Source organism: Trematomus bernacchii, unplaced genomic scaffold, assembly GCF_902827165.1.
Source record: "Trematomus bernacchii unplaced genomic scaffold, fTreBer1.1, whole genome shotgun sequence".
Taxonomy (NCBI): domain Eukaryota; kingdom Metazoa; phylum Chordata; class Actinopteri; order Perciformes; family Nototheniidae; genus Trematomus; species Trematomus bernacchii.
The window spans coordinates 17,035,954-17,050,851 of NW_022988043.1; the positions used below are offsets into that span (position 1 = coordinate 17,035,954).

The 14,898-nt window shown below is 41.0% G+C and overlaps 1 protein-coding gene across 1 annotated transcript in view; it reads left to right on the forward strand.

Moving 5' to 3' along the window:
- Positions 1-836: 836 nt before the first annotated feature.
- adamts3 (ADAM metallopeptidase with thrombospondin type 1 motif, 3) overlaps positions 837-14,898 on the forward strand; it is a 182,437-nt gene continuing 168,375 nt past the window's right edge. Inside the window, exons 1-3 of the mRNA XM_034117646.1 lie at positions 837-903; positions 1,260-1,281; positions 9,694-10,115. Of these exons, the coding sequence (XP_033973537.1) occupies positions 844-903; positions 1,260-1,281; positions 9,694-10,115 (504 nt within the window). The 5' untranslated portion in view covers positions 837-843. The remainder of the gene's footprint in view (positions 904-1,259; positions 1,282-9,693; positions 10,116-14,898) is intronic.

Here is a 14,898-nt window from a genome sequence, read left to right on the forward strand (position 1 = left end):
TATATTTTGATTATAATTATTGATGCATTCATGTGTAGCTGGTAAAGGTGCAGCTCGTTTTAATGACTTTGTATACTGCAGGGTAGTTTGTGTATTTACTCCAGGTGTAACTAAAGTCTGATTTAAGTGTTGTTGAATATATTTCACATAATTAATCAAAATCTGCAAAGTAACTAAAGGTATACAATTCATGTTGAGGAGTACAAATACACATGTACCTCTGAAATGTATTGGAGAAGAAGTACAGAGTAGCAACACATTTAAATACTCAAGTAAAGTATAGGTCCCTCAAAATTGAACTTAAGTAGCCTACAGTACTTGAGTAAATGTACTTAGTAGCTTAACATCTCTGGCACTAATATCCAGACTCTTCTGCCCTGTGGGATTAGGTTAGCGAGAGGGTGCTCTTCTTCCTCCCCCTTCTCCTCCTCCTCTGTCCCTCCATGTGTTTGGGATGAAGTGACGTCACGCAGGGTTGGTCTTTGCCGTTTATTAGCCAGGGGAGCCAAGTGCCAGGTTGCAAGAGCTTCACACTGCAGCTCTGTCCGGCCAGCGGCAGAGGGGATGTCCTACTAACTTCCACCAAAAAAACTTTCTAGAAACTTTCGGTCAAACAGAAAAAAAAAACCACTGACTGACAAAGTGTCGCAACTTGCCTCACTCCTGCTTTAATGAAACGTTTACATGTTATTCTTCTGAGACTTAAAACAGAGGCTGCATATCCACTTTGATAACTCTTGAATGAGCCGCTTGCGTAGAGAGATTTTGTTTGTCCTTATTTTAAATTTGACGTTGGGATAAAGTTTTTTTTTATTCTTTCTTTGAATCATTTAAAGACTCGTGATGGCTGTCCTATCACTAGCGTTGCTACTTGTAGGATTTGTATTGACTTCAGCTGACAAGGTAAGTGTCCGTGCCGCTTCACTGTCGCCTCGTTTTCCTGCCAACTGTTGCTGAAATGTGTCGCTTGTTGTCCCGTGAACCCAACGCAGAAGCGGGGCTGACACGGCGACAGGTTATTATTTTTAAAGTCTTAAAACTTTCACGTTTTGGCTTTGCGAATACGCAGACTGCTTCCTCTGTGAAATACATGTTGACAATGCACACGCATGAGTTACATAAGAGTAAAATAGAGGCATTTTTGTTATTTCGTTTTTTTTAACAAGCAGCGTACAGTAAACTGGGACATCTCACACTGTCAGATTTCCTTCTTGCTTTCCCCGCATTTTAACGAGCTTCTCTTTTCTCCCCTCTTACAGGCTGGTGAAGTAGATAAAGAGGGTGAGTTGTGTTTATTTTCTCTTCATCGTTTTTAATTATTACAGGGAAGTTGTGAGAAAGTGAACTCGGGAGCACAACCTTGGTGCAGTGAGATCAAAGTGGGAGGGGAGTTTGTGTGTGTGAGGAGCTCTGTAATACACTCCCCCCCACTCCTCCCCATATACCCTCTGCTACCACCCCACCGTTCCCCCCCCCACACACACACACACACACACACACACACACACACACACACACACACACACACACACACACACACACACACACACACACACACACACACACACACACTTACGTTACAAGAGCAAACTGCTTCAAGGGCTTTGTTATACAGGAAAGAAAATTCCACTTCTAAATCCTGCACATCTGTTATCAATTCTGAGGTTAAGAAACAAGTGAGCTGCAACAGCGTCCTCGTAGGATCCTTTTACACCCACCGTTATCTTCTGAGCACCTCTAGGGCCCTCACACAGCAAGATGACAGCTGCCAGTTGGGCCTGTGGTGAAGTTTTGCTTATACTCTCTTCCTGAGCCTATTATCAGCCTTGTAAAGCAGTTATTTCACCCACTTATGGCGCATTTCCACTGCAGCACGTAGCACGGTTTAAGCGTGCCGTGCCAAACCCGGCCCGTTTTTTTTGCGTTTCCACTAGAGGTAGTTCCGGCTAACGGGTACTGTTTCACAGTTTTTCTGGCCCTCCAAAATCCAGGTTCTTTCCGGGCCAACAACCGGGCTGAATATGCTAAACTAGTGAGAGAATCGCTGGCAAGGGGGCTACAACTACAACAACATGAACATATTTTACCGTGATTTAATTGTAATACACGTTTCAAAATGATGCCGAAGTAACAACATACTGATACCGGTTAGTAAAACCCATGAATTAATGCTTTGACAAGTCTGCAGACAGACGGCAGGCAAAAAACCTTTTAAAATGCGTGTTTTCTGAATGGAGATCGGCTAAGCTAACGCAGTATATGCTCCGACCGTCCACACTCACAACAACGGCCTATACAGACATAAATAAACCGGCGACTGTACTCGCCATGACACAGACAGTCTGTGGTTTGTACTTGTTTAACTTTTGTCTAGTTTCTGAACAGATATGAGGAGCTGTGAGCTCTGAGTGCTAACAGCTAACGGCTGATGTTGATTTTCTGGGGTTCGCATTGAAGATGACGTCAAGGCTCCGCCTACACTGCGTTACTATAGACTGCCCCAGCTACTAAACTGTAATGGATACGCAGCATAAAGTGAGCCTGGCCTACCAAGGCCTAACTATACCGTACTAAACCGTGCGAGGCCCTGCAGTGGAAATACGCCATTAGTGTGGTTTCTCTTAAATGTTCCACCTCCGTCTTTCCCTTCTTTTACAAGTTCAAGCTTAATGCAAGGACTACTCCCAAGTGATATTTATGAGAACTTGTCACATTCAACATGTTTTCTCTTGGGTAGAAATCCGAATTATTGTCATGACCAGATTATTAACGGTTATACTGTACACACTAATCTGAAGAGTTGAGGAGGATTTGATTGTCATATTTTGGCAGAACAACATACTAGGGATTGAATAATGATGGACAATAGTATCTTTGCCATTATAATTTGTTGGCCAATGCCAGTTCTGATGTAAACACACATTTTTACCATTTAAAGTTGTGAGGAAAATTCCTTTCTGACAACATTGGGTCTGGTTGCAGTTCAAATGTCTCATCAGTTACTTTATTATACTCTATCTCTGTACCTGTTATGCAGGATTGGGAGGGTTACTTAACAAATGTAAACCATTACAAATACTAACTACTAATCAGTAATGTAATCTGAGTATCAAAATATAAAAGTAATGTCATCTGAACACTTTCCGTTACTTTCTGATTACCTCAATATCAAATGTGATGCAACTTAATACAAAACAAAAAAGGAAATAGCAATAAGATGTTTTTTTACATCATCATCGGTATAATGTAAGACAACATAAACTAACCTGCTGTTACGTCACCTTGACCACCCACATTTTTTAAACAAATGTATTTCAAAGCATGTCCTCTTCATTTCAGTTATAGTACCGATATGATGTACCTTGATGTGTACACTTTCTAATTATTATGGGTCTAATAACCCAATAACTGACACTGCTAATTTTGTATTAATGTCAGCTGGAAGCAGGTATTGAAACTCAACTCTAACTCTAACCCTAACTTTAACCATTTGAGATCAACAGCTAACCTTATTTTGAGAGTTTTGTGAGAGCTTTGCAAAACAAAGGCTACCAAATGGACGCGATCCAAAGAGAACAGGAAGCTGCGTCAATGATGCAAATTATGACATCTCATGAGCATAGACCTTGAACAACTTAAAACAAGCGTCTTTTTTTTGGATATATAAGCCTTAATTGGGATTTACAGTGCTAAAAGGGGGGAGATACAGGGTATGCCACCGAAAAGGGGTCGCGTGCTTAATTAAAACCTGTGTCCGCAGCAGGGACTGAGCAGTTCATGGCCCACCATCTCTAGACACTGAGCAACACGGCGGCCCGAAACAAGCACCTTAAAATAGTTTGTTGTGTCTGATTTTTAACCCGTACAGGCAACATTCACAGAAAAAAGATTAGGATAAGTAAAGAAAACAAGTTTAGCATGAGTTAAGTTTAAATTAACTTTATTTTTTGAATTGCATTTTCTTTCATTATATTCTTGACACAATGTTTTATCAGATCGTCTTACAGCATCTGAAATTGGCACCGTCAGACGATCCATCAATCATGCCCATTTTATGTATAGACATTGGCTTGGTATGAAATAGTGCATAGTTTACACTGTTTTTAAAAAGCTGGATAACACAGACTAGTCTTCCCCTCTAACGTACAGAAAGCACAGCTATTTCCTCCAACCCGGTGGTCAGCTGTCCGTTGGCCGAGGCTAGATGTGTAAGGGCTCCTAAGGCGTCAGTATGCTTCAACCCAAAAGCTTGTCTGATGGTGGAATATTGTCAAATATTCCACCGTGGTAGTTCACTCAATCGTTGCAACTTCCTGAAACATACAATCTCAAATGAAATCACAGCCTTTTTTGTAGAGAGTAGCCAGGTGATCAACTTAAGTCAAATGTATTGATATAGTCCAGTCACAAATCGCCTCACTGGGCTTTAAAGGCATGCAGAGGTGTGAGAGAAAGCAGGGTTTTTTGTTGTCTTCCACACAACTACTGCCATCACTTCTAGTGCTCACAATTCATCATGTCTTATACTCATCTATGACTGGAGGCTTTTTTCCTGGCCTTCACATGTGGCCATTCTAAACAGCCATGAACACAATTGCTTTTCAGGGGACACATTGAAAACCTCAGGCGTATGGCGAGCCGGTGTAATCATGTTCATGGCAGCGTAAAAGTGGTGGGTTTCTGTCGTTCACAGGTTTTCAAATTGAGGCGATTCAGAAACCAGTTTATCAGCTAGCTTAGGTCTTTGAGGGCAGCTTGATGTGTCAGGTCTCCGAGATGTACGGTACAGGTGGCCACGCAGATTTGTGACAAATCTCAAATCTCCTTGACTGCAGTTTTGTTTTAACTCTACTGTAGGCATCAACAACATTCTTTCAAAAAGTTTTCTCATTTCGTGTTTTGGTGAAGGTTGATGGGAGTTGAGTAACACTTCTCTACAAATGATCCTAGTGAGTTGAGATGTGGTGGCGGTGAAGGCCACAGCATATCCAATATAGCAGAAGAAGATAGATCAATATTATCCTCTCACAGTAGCAGAACACAAACCCCCAGGGGCTGTACTTGCAGTAAGGGACGTCGCCTTTACTTTTGCTCTTTGTCTGGAAACTGACTCTGCAACAACAGTTTATAAAACGTTGGTATGATAAGGACCAGAAATGAGCCTTTACCGAACCAAAAATAATACATTTAAACAAGTGATTCATTTTATTTTAGACTATTAAGTCCACATTTGACAAAAAAAACGAACACAAAAGATGATAATTATAATACAAAAAGACACACCAAAGGGACCCAGATCACATACAGGGATAGACAATGCCCTTAAGTGGCTGATAATGGCTGTGATTCCTGAAGAAGCCCTGAATGAAATCCATTTAATAATGGATTTATTGTGCTGAATGTATTTGTTTAGTCAGACTAATGAGCAATGCCTTAAATCTAAATTATTTACAATTTCTAGGTGGAAGAAATACTATCAATTTATGCAGGATTGCTTAGACTTTAGCATACATTTATCAGGCTTTTAAATTACTCCTATGTGTAAACTCACCATACGATTGTTAAGAATGGTCGGTGTATGGCAGGTGGACAAGCAGGACAGATGGGTCAGATCAACAGATGCCTTTTGCCATTGAGATCACTGCTTGTGTCCAATGTGGAACCAAACATCTGAGTTGACTGATTCAAAATGTATTATGTAATGTAACTAACGAAGGGAGTAAAGTCTAAAATCATTGGTGCAAATAAAATGTGTATTAAAATCATCTCTAAGATACGGTGGCCCTGAAGTGCAAGTCAAAACAGCATTTCAGAAAACACCACAGCATTTCAGAAAACGCTACAGCATTTCAGAAAACGCTACAGCATTTCAGAAAACGCTACAGCATTTCAGAAAACACCACAGCATTTCAGAAAACACCACAGCATTTCAACTTATACGGAAAGGGTATTCCTTTAGGGAGAACACTTGCGGCCCATCCACACAGCAGCGTTAAAAAAATCTTCCAACGCTTCTGGGTTACGTCACTTTGCCTCACTTTTCGCCGAACTGCATTGTGGGAAGCAGAGCGGAGATTTCCAGGCATCTCAGGATTCAAAAGTTGAGCAATGTTCAACTTTTGAAGCTGAGGTGGAAGCGTCAGCCAATCAAATCCCGTTTATGCAAATCTGACAGTTCAAGCGCTAGCCAATCAAACCGCGTGTATGCTGGGAGAGACATACCGCAGGTCATTTCCTCATATTCCAAAAAATGGAAGAGAAATTAATTATAGCGGTAGGGAATCACCCGGTGCTTTATGACCAGTTCCTATTTACCTACCGGGATATAAACCGGAGGAGCCAGGCATGGAGGGAGGTGGCAGAGACAGTGGTAGGTTTTCGCCTGTTTGGGGAGTTTATATCCAGTTTACTTCGGGCTTTTTTGCTTTGTATGTCGGGGGCGGGAGATTCATGTGATTGGTTGTTGGTCGCGTTGCTCGCAAAAAATCACCAAGCTTCAGATACGCCCACCTCCAAGATTTTTTTAACGCTGCTGTGTGGACGCTCCGTTATTGTTTGTGATTGGACAGAGCCAGCCAGAGAAGCACTGCTGTGATTGGTTGTTTTTGCTGCCAGACAAGAAATTACGCTTCGTGATTGGTCAGCACCCGACAGCGCAACATGTCCCGAAACATCAGCCGTTATATTAGCTGTTAGCACACAGAGCTCACAGCTCTTCATATCTGTTCAGAAACTGGACAAAAGTTAAACATGAACAAACCACAGACTGTCTATGTCATGGTGAATACAGTCGCTGCTTTATTTATGTCTGTATGCCGTTTTTGTGAGTTTGGACGGAGCAGCTACAGGTTAGTTTATCCTGATCGATCCGATCTCCATTCAGAAAACATGCATTTTAAAAGGTTTTTCGCCTGCCGTCTTGTCTGCACACTTGTCACAGCATTAATTCATGGTTTTTACTAACTGGTGTTGTGTTGTTACTTCGGCATCATTTTGAAACGTGTATTACAATTAAATCGGTAAAACATTTTCATTTTGTTGTAGTCTACCATAGTATTTACATGGATATAAGCCCCGAATATTCGCATTGCTCTAATCGCTCAAGTTTCAGGTTTCACCGCGGCTGTCAGCTGTGTTTACTCCTGTCATTCAAACAAGACGCGCTGGAGAGGGGGCGGGGCTTATATCCATGCAAATACTTTGGTAGATACTATTAGTATTTTCACAACTTCCACATGTCTCATCAATTTCATTAATGTGTATGTGTCATCCACATGTTTTAATTTGCATGTGTTCTGGCACATTTGTATTTTTAATTTGCAATGGCAGTGAGTTGGGCTGTTGTATCGTGTCTTCGGAGGGGCGGATTGGGACTAAAAATCAGCCCGGGCATCTCGACCGGCCCACTTCGTGGCTTATCCGACCGGCCCACTTCGGTCCCGCTAGTAAATTGTCAACGGGGGGGGGGGGGCTGCTAGTGACTTATCCGGCCCATCGGGCTTCGTCCCAAAACGTCCCGATGGCCAGTCCGCCACTGCCTTTCGGCCACCGTACGCAATACTTTTTAACAAAGTTGCGCTGGATTGCATCGTTGCTTTAGCGCTTTCCATTACTACCCCCAAAAACAGGTTAATAGAGACATAATAACTACATGTAAATGCATTCAATTGCTGTTTCAAATAGTGGGGTTATATTTAGTAAATGAGCTCAAGGATTATAACTTAAATAAATGACAACAAAACATGTCTTTGTGACCTCTGACATAATTTGAATCCAAAGTTTTAGGGTCTTTTAAAAAACTCCATTATGTAGGTGAAGGTCTAAAAAAAGAGAAGGAATGGCTTTTAATATTAGCCCTGGGCCTCCTTAGGTTTAAGCATTGATACCCCACCCTACAAATTATCTCAAATAAACAGAGCTGATTCTTGGCTTCTCTTTGACCCATGGCTCTATAACGTTTTTTCAATCTTAACAATTTCTCACGCCAGCTTTCCTTCAAATAGTGAACTGGGTTGGATGTAGTAATACACTGTCTAAACGTACATCAGCTCTACACGTGTTGGACAAGTTGTTTGCATATAAGTATCAAACGGCTAACTCAGCCGGCAAACTTAGTGTGATGTAACTGTGAGGTATTTACCCCTGAAAAAGAAGGCTTTTGATGTTTTTGCATTTTCAAAACCAGGCACGGGCCTGCAGTTTGCTTTGGTCGTGGAGATATTACAAACCTCACACAATCCGCGATAAAACTTCCTCCCTCTCAGCTTAATCTGCATCATTTTGTGATCTAATTTGCTCTTTGATATCTCCATGCTTTCTCTCAAAAGCTCATCAATTACATTTTTCTTTACACAGCGTGCACACTATGATTAGTAAGGTATGGCGTTTCCTCAGACGTGTAATTTCACCATTGACACCTGTTTGAATGTCTTAGTCAAAATCTACAAGATAATTACAAGGTTTCAATATTCATGTTACATTTTTTACCAACCAAAACTGACCAAAGATTTTTTAATGTGTCTGCTATTGCACACATTTGCTAGCCAAGTCTGGGTGGAAATTTCCTTTAAACTGAGAGTGCTTGCGAAACCCACAGATTTCCTTGTACAATTGAGTTGACCGCATATTAGCCAGTAAACAAGAGCCTGAGGGTGAATGCAGCAATTTGCCAAGATGATATTGAAAGAATCCAGCATATCAAATTCATATTTTTGTTAAATGCAGCTACATATTATCAAAGTCTTGTGGAATGATGTTTTTTTCTATGCTGAGATCATTATGGCTTAAAAGAGACATTGGCAATTTTATTGATGAAATTATAACCACTTTTGATGCAGCTCAAGGCCATGTATGGATCAATGATGGCATAAGAAAATCCAGCCTCCTCATACATTTCAAAGACCAATGCTTTGGCCTGACATGCCAGCGCGACAACAGCTGATCAAAAACATGCCATCTTAAAGTCTAGGTCAAATACCTTGTAGTGTGTACATGAGTGAGCTAGGGCTAACGTGTTTAAGAAAGAGGAGCAAACTAGTTCAGATATGATATTTCATTTGCTTTGTAATGTCTTTGCAAATGTAAACTTCCTCTTTTTTAATTACATTACATGTTACTTGTTAGACGCTTTTATCCAAAGCGACTTACATACTCAATACTGTGGACAATCCCCACAGGAGCAATTTGGGGTGAAGTGTCTTGCCCAGGGACACAACGCACAACCCACTGCACCACACGCCTCCCTTATTATTTAAATGATAGTAGTAATATTAATACTTGCCTGAAGCCTCGTTCAATAATTGATGTTTAATATTGCACTTTAAAACGTTTTCAAATTTGATCTATAATACTAAATATTCCATACCGTCAACTTCCCAAATATGATTTACTGTTTAATATGACTTTACACTGTATATCATTGGGTTTTGAAACATTGGTCAGACAAAGAAAGCAATATAACTTCCGACAATAGACTTAAAATGTATATTTTTCCTAGTTTTTAGTTTTGTTTTGTGTTAATTTAGAAAAAATATAATATATTTGTTGCATTTGTTCCTAAATCCAGTCAAAAAAGGTCACAAGAAGAGCCCCTGTCTAAGAGACATATTACTTCTACCAACTAATTATAATAACAACTTGCACTAGTCTGTCTCTGCTGCCTTGACATAATAAAGGTCTCATTGTGTTTTGCAGACCAGCTGAGGATCCGGCTGAAGGAATACGGCCTTGTCACTCCGTTCAGCACCGACTCTCACGGACACTACCTGTCACACCTGCTCTCTGCCACTCACAAGCAGCGCGTCAAGAGGGAGGTGTTTTCTGCTGCTGAAGCTGAACAGAAGCTTTTCTTCAACATATCCGCCTTCGGGAAGGAGTTCCACCTCCGTCTGCGCCCCAACAACAGGCTGGTGGCACCGGGCGCCATGGTGGAGTGGCACGATGAGATCCACGACTTCGGGAACGCCAGCGTCGCCTATGGTGCCAACCAGACTAAAGCCGGCGGCGGGGCGGAGAGGATACTGCACCGTGAGCTGCTGAAGACGGACTGCACCTTCATCGGTGACATTACAGATGTACCCGGGGCCTCGGTTGCCATTAACAACTGTGACGGTCTGGTAAGTCTTCCTGGGCTGTAAAGCTTCTCACTCCTCCACCCCCCTCAAACCCTGTCTTTTCAGTACAAAAGTGTTGTGACCTTTTTAACTCTACTCGAATGGATTTTAGATGTCCATAACTCCTTTCTTTACGTCAGCACTCGGCGTTTTTACAGCACACTGTTCTCTGAGATATTCTTTAGCCGGGCCAACGGAATAGCTTTTTGTACAGATGTTTGTAACGGGTGAGTGGCCACCCATTGCACCCCCAAACCCAACGGATTCTCCCCCAACCTTTTCCCAGCATAAAACATGGGTACCCTTTGTGCGCCACAAAAGCTTGCAGTCCTATCCTCCCCATTACCCCTCATAAAACACTTGAACAGTAATTGAGGAATGACCTGGGCCCAAATCTCTGAGACTGGCCAACACAACATGTCTGCATTCATAGAAGACACTCAGTTAGCTCCAAACACTTTCAAATGAAGTCTTCTGCTGAAAGCATCACAAAGAGGGCTGTAACTCACACATCCTGATAGGCAATCACAATCCATTTAAAGATAATGCTGGTGTTATTTTATCTTTTTATTGTTAATCTTTTGAATTTCTTCTTTACTACAATGCGTTTGTTTACCACAAACAAATTCAAGGCAGGGCATTTTTGTATGTGTTTTACAAAAAAACGTTTAAAAGCATTGGGCAATAGTGCATGACAATTAAAGGGGCCCTATTATACACATTTTCAGGTTTTATTCATGCACAAAAACCTATATAACACACTACAGAAAAGGAACAACTCTAAAAAGCATAATAGGGGCTCTTGAATTACATTAAAACAGCCAAGAGAATAACAAAACATTAAAACAAGCTACAATGGAATAAGAGCGATATAAAACACAAGGAAAAAAGTTACAGTGCAGCACAAGATATGAAAAGTTATTTGATTTAATCACAGGCAGTGGCAGAATTGTGTTTTCTGTTTTCTTTATTTCAAATAAGTGAGAGCTGCAGCAAACATGCAGTTAGTTCCAGCGATATGTAGCACATTCAGGAGGAAAAGTCAGAATTGGCTATGAAGTGAAAAGATCCCGTCCATTTTGGTGAATTTATGTGTCACCCAAACACAATATGCCTCTTTTACTGTATGTCACAGAACTTAGTGAACCTTTGCTTACTCACAGACGCTTAAAGTATAACTTTTATTTTAGGCGATGTTCTCCGTAACTCTTCACAAAGTGCCTGCAGCAGGACAAATGTATCCCTAATCCAGTGGAATATTTGATCATCTACCATATGGATTGTCTTAACATTTTGCACAGACGTTATCGGCTCCAAGACATCGAATCCTATTGATCTTTTTCTCTGCTGCCACCAGCAGCTTGACATGTTATTGGCGTGCGTGCGTGCGTGCGTGCGTGCGTGCGGGTGGGTGGGTGGGTGTGTGTGCTCAGCAGATGGCCAAAGGTGCACTGCAGGGATTCACTTTATTCTCTCACATTACATCACTCGCAACAAGGTATTACATGTAGACGGAGATTCTTACTGGCGGTTGTGGGAGTGTGAGGTTTAGAAAAGTGTTTCTGGCTAGCTACAAACTATAGCGAGTGTGTGAAACTGAGTGGTGGGAGGACGTTTCTGTCTGACTTCTTGGAACATTTAAACAGGTTGAGTCGCTGGAAGTAAGCTGACATGTTTTGTTTTGTATGAAACTTGAAACTACCATCATTTGATGTCAGAAAAAACAAGACGCAGTACTTTCCCAGATGAAGGCTAAACACTTTAACTCAGCAGCTATAATACTGATGTTAATTTATTCAAAAACCCCAAGTGCCCTTGTGAAGTGCTTTTCACACATACAAGGCAAATCAATCATGAGTAAATAAACACAGCATTCCCAGCTAATAAGAGCTACAGTAAATGCAACTTAGGTGCTGTTTACACGGGAACGAAACGGGTTGTATCCGCTACTTTTCTCTTTCGTATAGCCCGTTCGTTCACACAAGGCTGTAACGGAACCGCGGAAACGGACCCCTAAAACGATAACAGGTCCCAAGTGGATAGATCTGCGGGCGGAACGCTCCGGGGGGGCAAATGGCTCCGTGTGTACGTCCTATACGATCATTTCCTGATAACGATGAAGGCATAGCCCCGCTCTCCCCACCTCTGCTGCTCACTGCTGTAGCATGGTCATTAGCTACTGTCAGTAGCTACTGCTACTGACCATGCTACAGATGTTAGTGCAAAATCTACAGCTCCTCTACCACAACCATCAGCAACAAGTGGACATGGAGAACTACATATAGAGCTGTCCATGGCCAAGCCCCAGCCTACATTAACGACCTGATCCTCCCTCATAGCACAACCCGGGCCCTGAGGTCCTCTGAGCAAGGCCTCCTAAGGGTGCCCCGAACCAGGCTAAAAACTAAGGGGGATCGTGCCTTTGAGGTGGTGGCCCCAAGGCTTTGGAACAAACTCCCCCAGACACTAAGAGCCTCTGCCTCAGTAGAGATTTTTAAGGGGCAGTTAAAGACCCACCTCTTCCGTCAGGCCTTTGGGGCATCGGAGGAGGTGAGTTAGTAGCTGTCTTTTATTGGTGTTTTATCGTATGTTTTATCCTATGTATTACCTGCTGTTGTTTTATGCCTTTTTATGCCTTTTATTCTACATTTTAGTTGTACTGTGAATTGTGTACTGTACTGTAAAGCACTTTGTACATTCGTGTTGAGAAGGGTGCTATATAAATAAAGTTTTACTTACTTACTTACTTACTTACATGAACTACATGTTGCTAAATCCACCGCGGAGAATAAACAGAAGGGCAACCCGGCAACCATGGCAACCATGCTCGGGGGTCTTCTTCGCTGCTTTTGGTGTATTTTGTGGCTGAAGTACAGCACCACTTACAGGCCCAGCATATGTACTACAGCGTCTCCAGCGGGTCGAGCGGTCTCGTGTGAAGGGACATGTTTATCGAGCCGTATCCGTGTGAAGACTTTTTTGATATCGAATTCGGTTTGTTTGCATTTCGTTTGCGTTTGTGTTCCCATGTAAATGGGGCCTTAAAAGCCTGTATTTAATATTAAATTGACTGTTTAAAGTTCCTAAAGATGTTGCTAATTTTAATAAGTTATTTTTAAAGGGAGCTAAAATTATTTCAAATCCACTCTGGTGGCAATATTAGACCATGAAATAATAAACTGACACTTTTCTGGAGCCACAATCTAAAACTTAATATAAAAACTGGATCTGAAACACTTCTAGAAACCCACCAGAAATAAAAAAATGTAATAGTTTGGAAACCGTTTTTGAGTGAGGCAGGGATATAGATAGATGTCATCCGTTGGAAAGAGTAATTCAATTATATTTAAAACTTGTAACAGACTCTTCCCTTTCCTTGCTTCCGATCATGTCGCAAGAAAAGACATGATCAAAAAGTACTAACTAAATTCATGGCTATGTCTTGAGAAATAGTTAAAAAGTGGAAAAATATGTTTTAAAAAGTCTGCTCCTCCGAGTTCACAATAACACCCAATGTTTTTAGCTGGAGGGGAAAAGCAGTATTGTTCACATTATTGATTATTTTGAATAACATTTACATAATGATGCAGGAATATAATAGATATTTCTCACTTCCTCTCATTTATCTGAAAATAGTCTAACTGCTCACATCTTACAGGTAACCAAGCAATTACATGTAAAGGAAATGTTTTATTTAAAAGTTAATTGGCATAAAATTGAGTATATCTACATATATACTGAGTCATACCTTGCTGTATGACTCACAGTGGCCTCAGCTCTACCTTTGAGAAATATAAATATATTGAATTACTTGTTAAAAGTGAGAGAGACAGTATCATCACAAAACTTACCTGATATTAGTCATCAAATGAAAGGGGCCCTATTAGTTATTTTGGTGTTTTCCCTTTCACTGTAGTGTGTTATATAAGTTTGTGCATGTACATCTGCAAAGGCTAAAATCCCAAAGTTCCCTCCACACAGTAGAAAGTAGAAACACAAAATACAATTACGAACCTGAAAATGAGCATAATAGGGCCCTTTAATGTATAACGTGTCATAATGCAAGTTTATTCAGCCCCTTCAATGTTTAAATGTATAAATACAATAGCACGATGGTCAAAATCACGATGGTCAAAATCAAACAAAGAACTTTCTTTTTTGATGGATACATTTCCATTTGCAAATAATGAATCAATCTGTATGGGTCAGTCCTCAAAACAAATGTGCAGTTGTGCAAAAGGGCCATGATGATGTTCTGTCTCTCTGTCAGTCACAGTTATTCTCAGAGTTTGTTTCTGTTTTCTCCTTACTAGGCTCTTAACTCCCTTTAAGGGTTTTCTGAATTGTCCATTATTTTATCTGAGTATTTTTGAAGTAGAGAAAAGGCACTTGAGTTTGCCCGGGCACTCATGAGACAATTTGTTACTGTGTTTTTGTTGTATTCTCATTTATTCATTGAGATGCCTTTGTTGTGTTAAAGCAAACATTCTGTTTCCCATTGGTGACCCTCTGTTGTAATGTGTACAGTGTTTTATCACACAGCATTTGAATATCAGAGCCATTCACTGAGATCTAACAGAACTTAAAACAGCAGTCGAAAAAAGTACGTCCTTTTGAACTGAACAACTGCAGCGCCTCTGTGCGAAGTCCTAATACATTCTCCCTATAAGATAATGTCAGTCTGACCTTTAATCCTCAGCTCGGCACTGCAGGATTTTGCCATTTCCTTTGATTGCAGCAGAAGGAAGCAGTTCATCACTTGGTGGGCAGATTCAGTCCCTCCAAG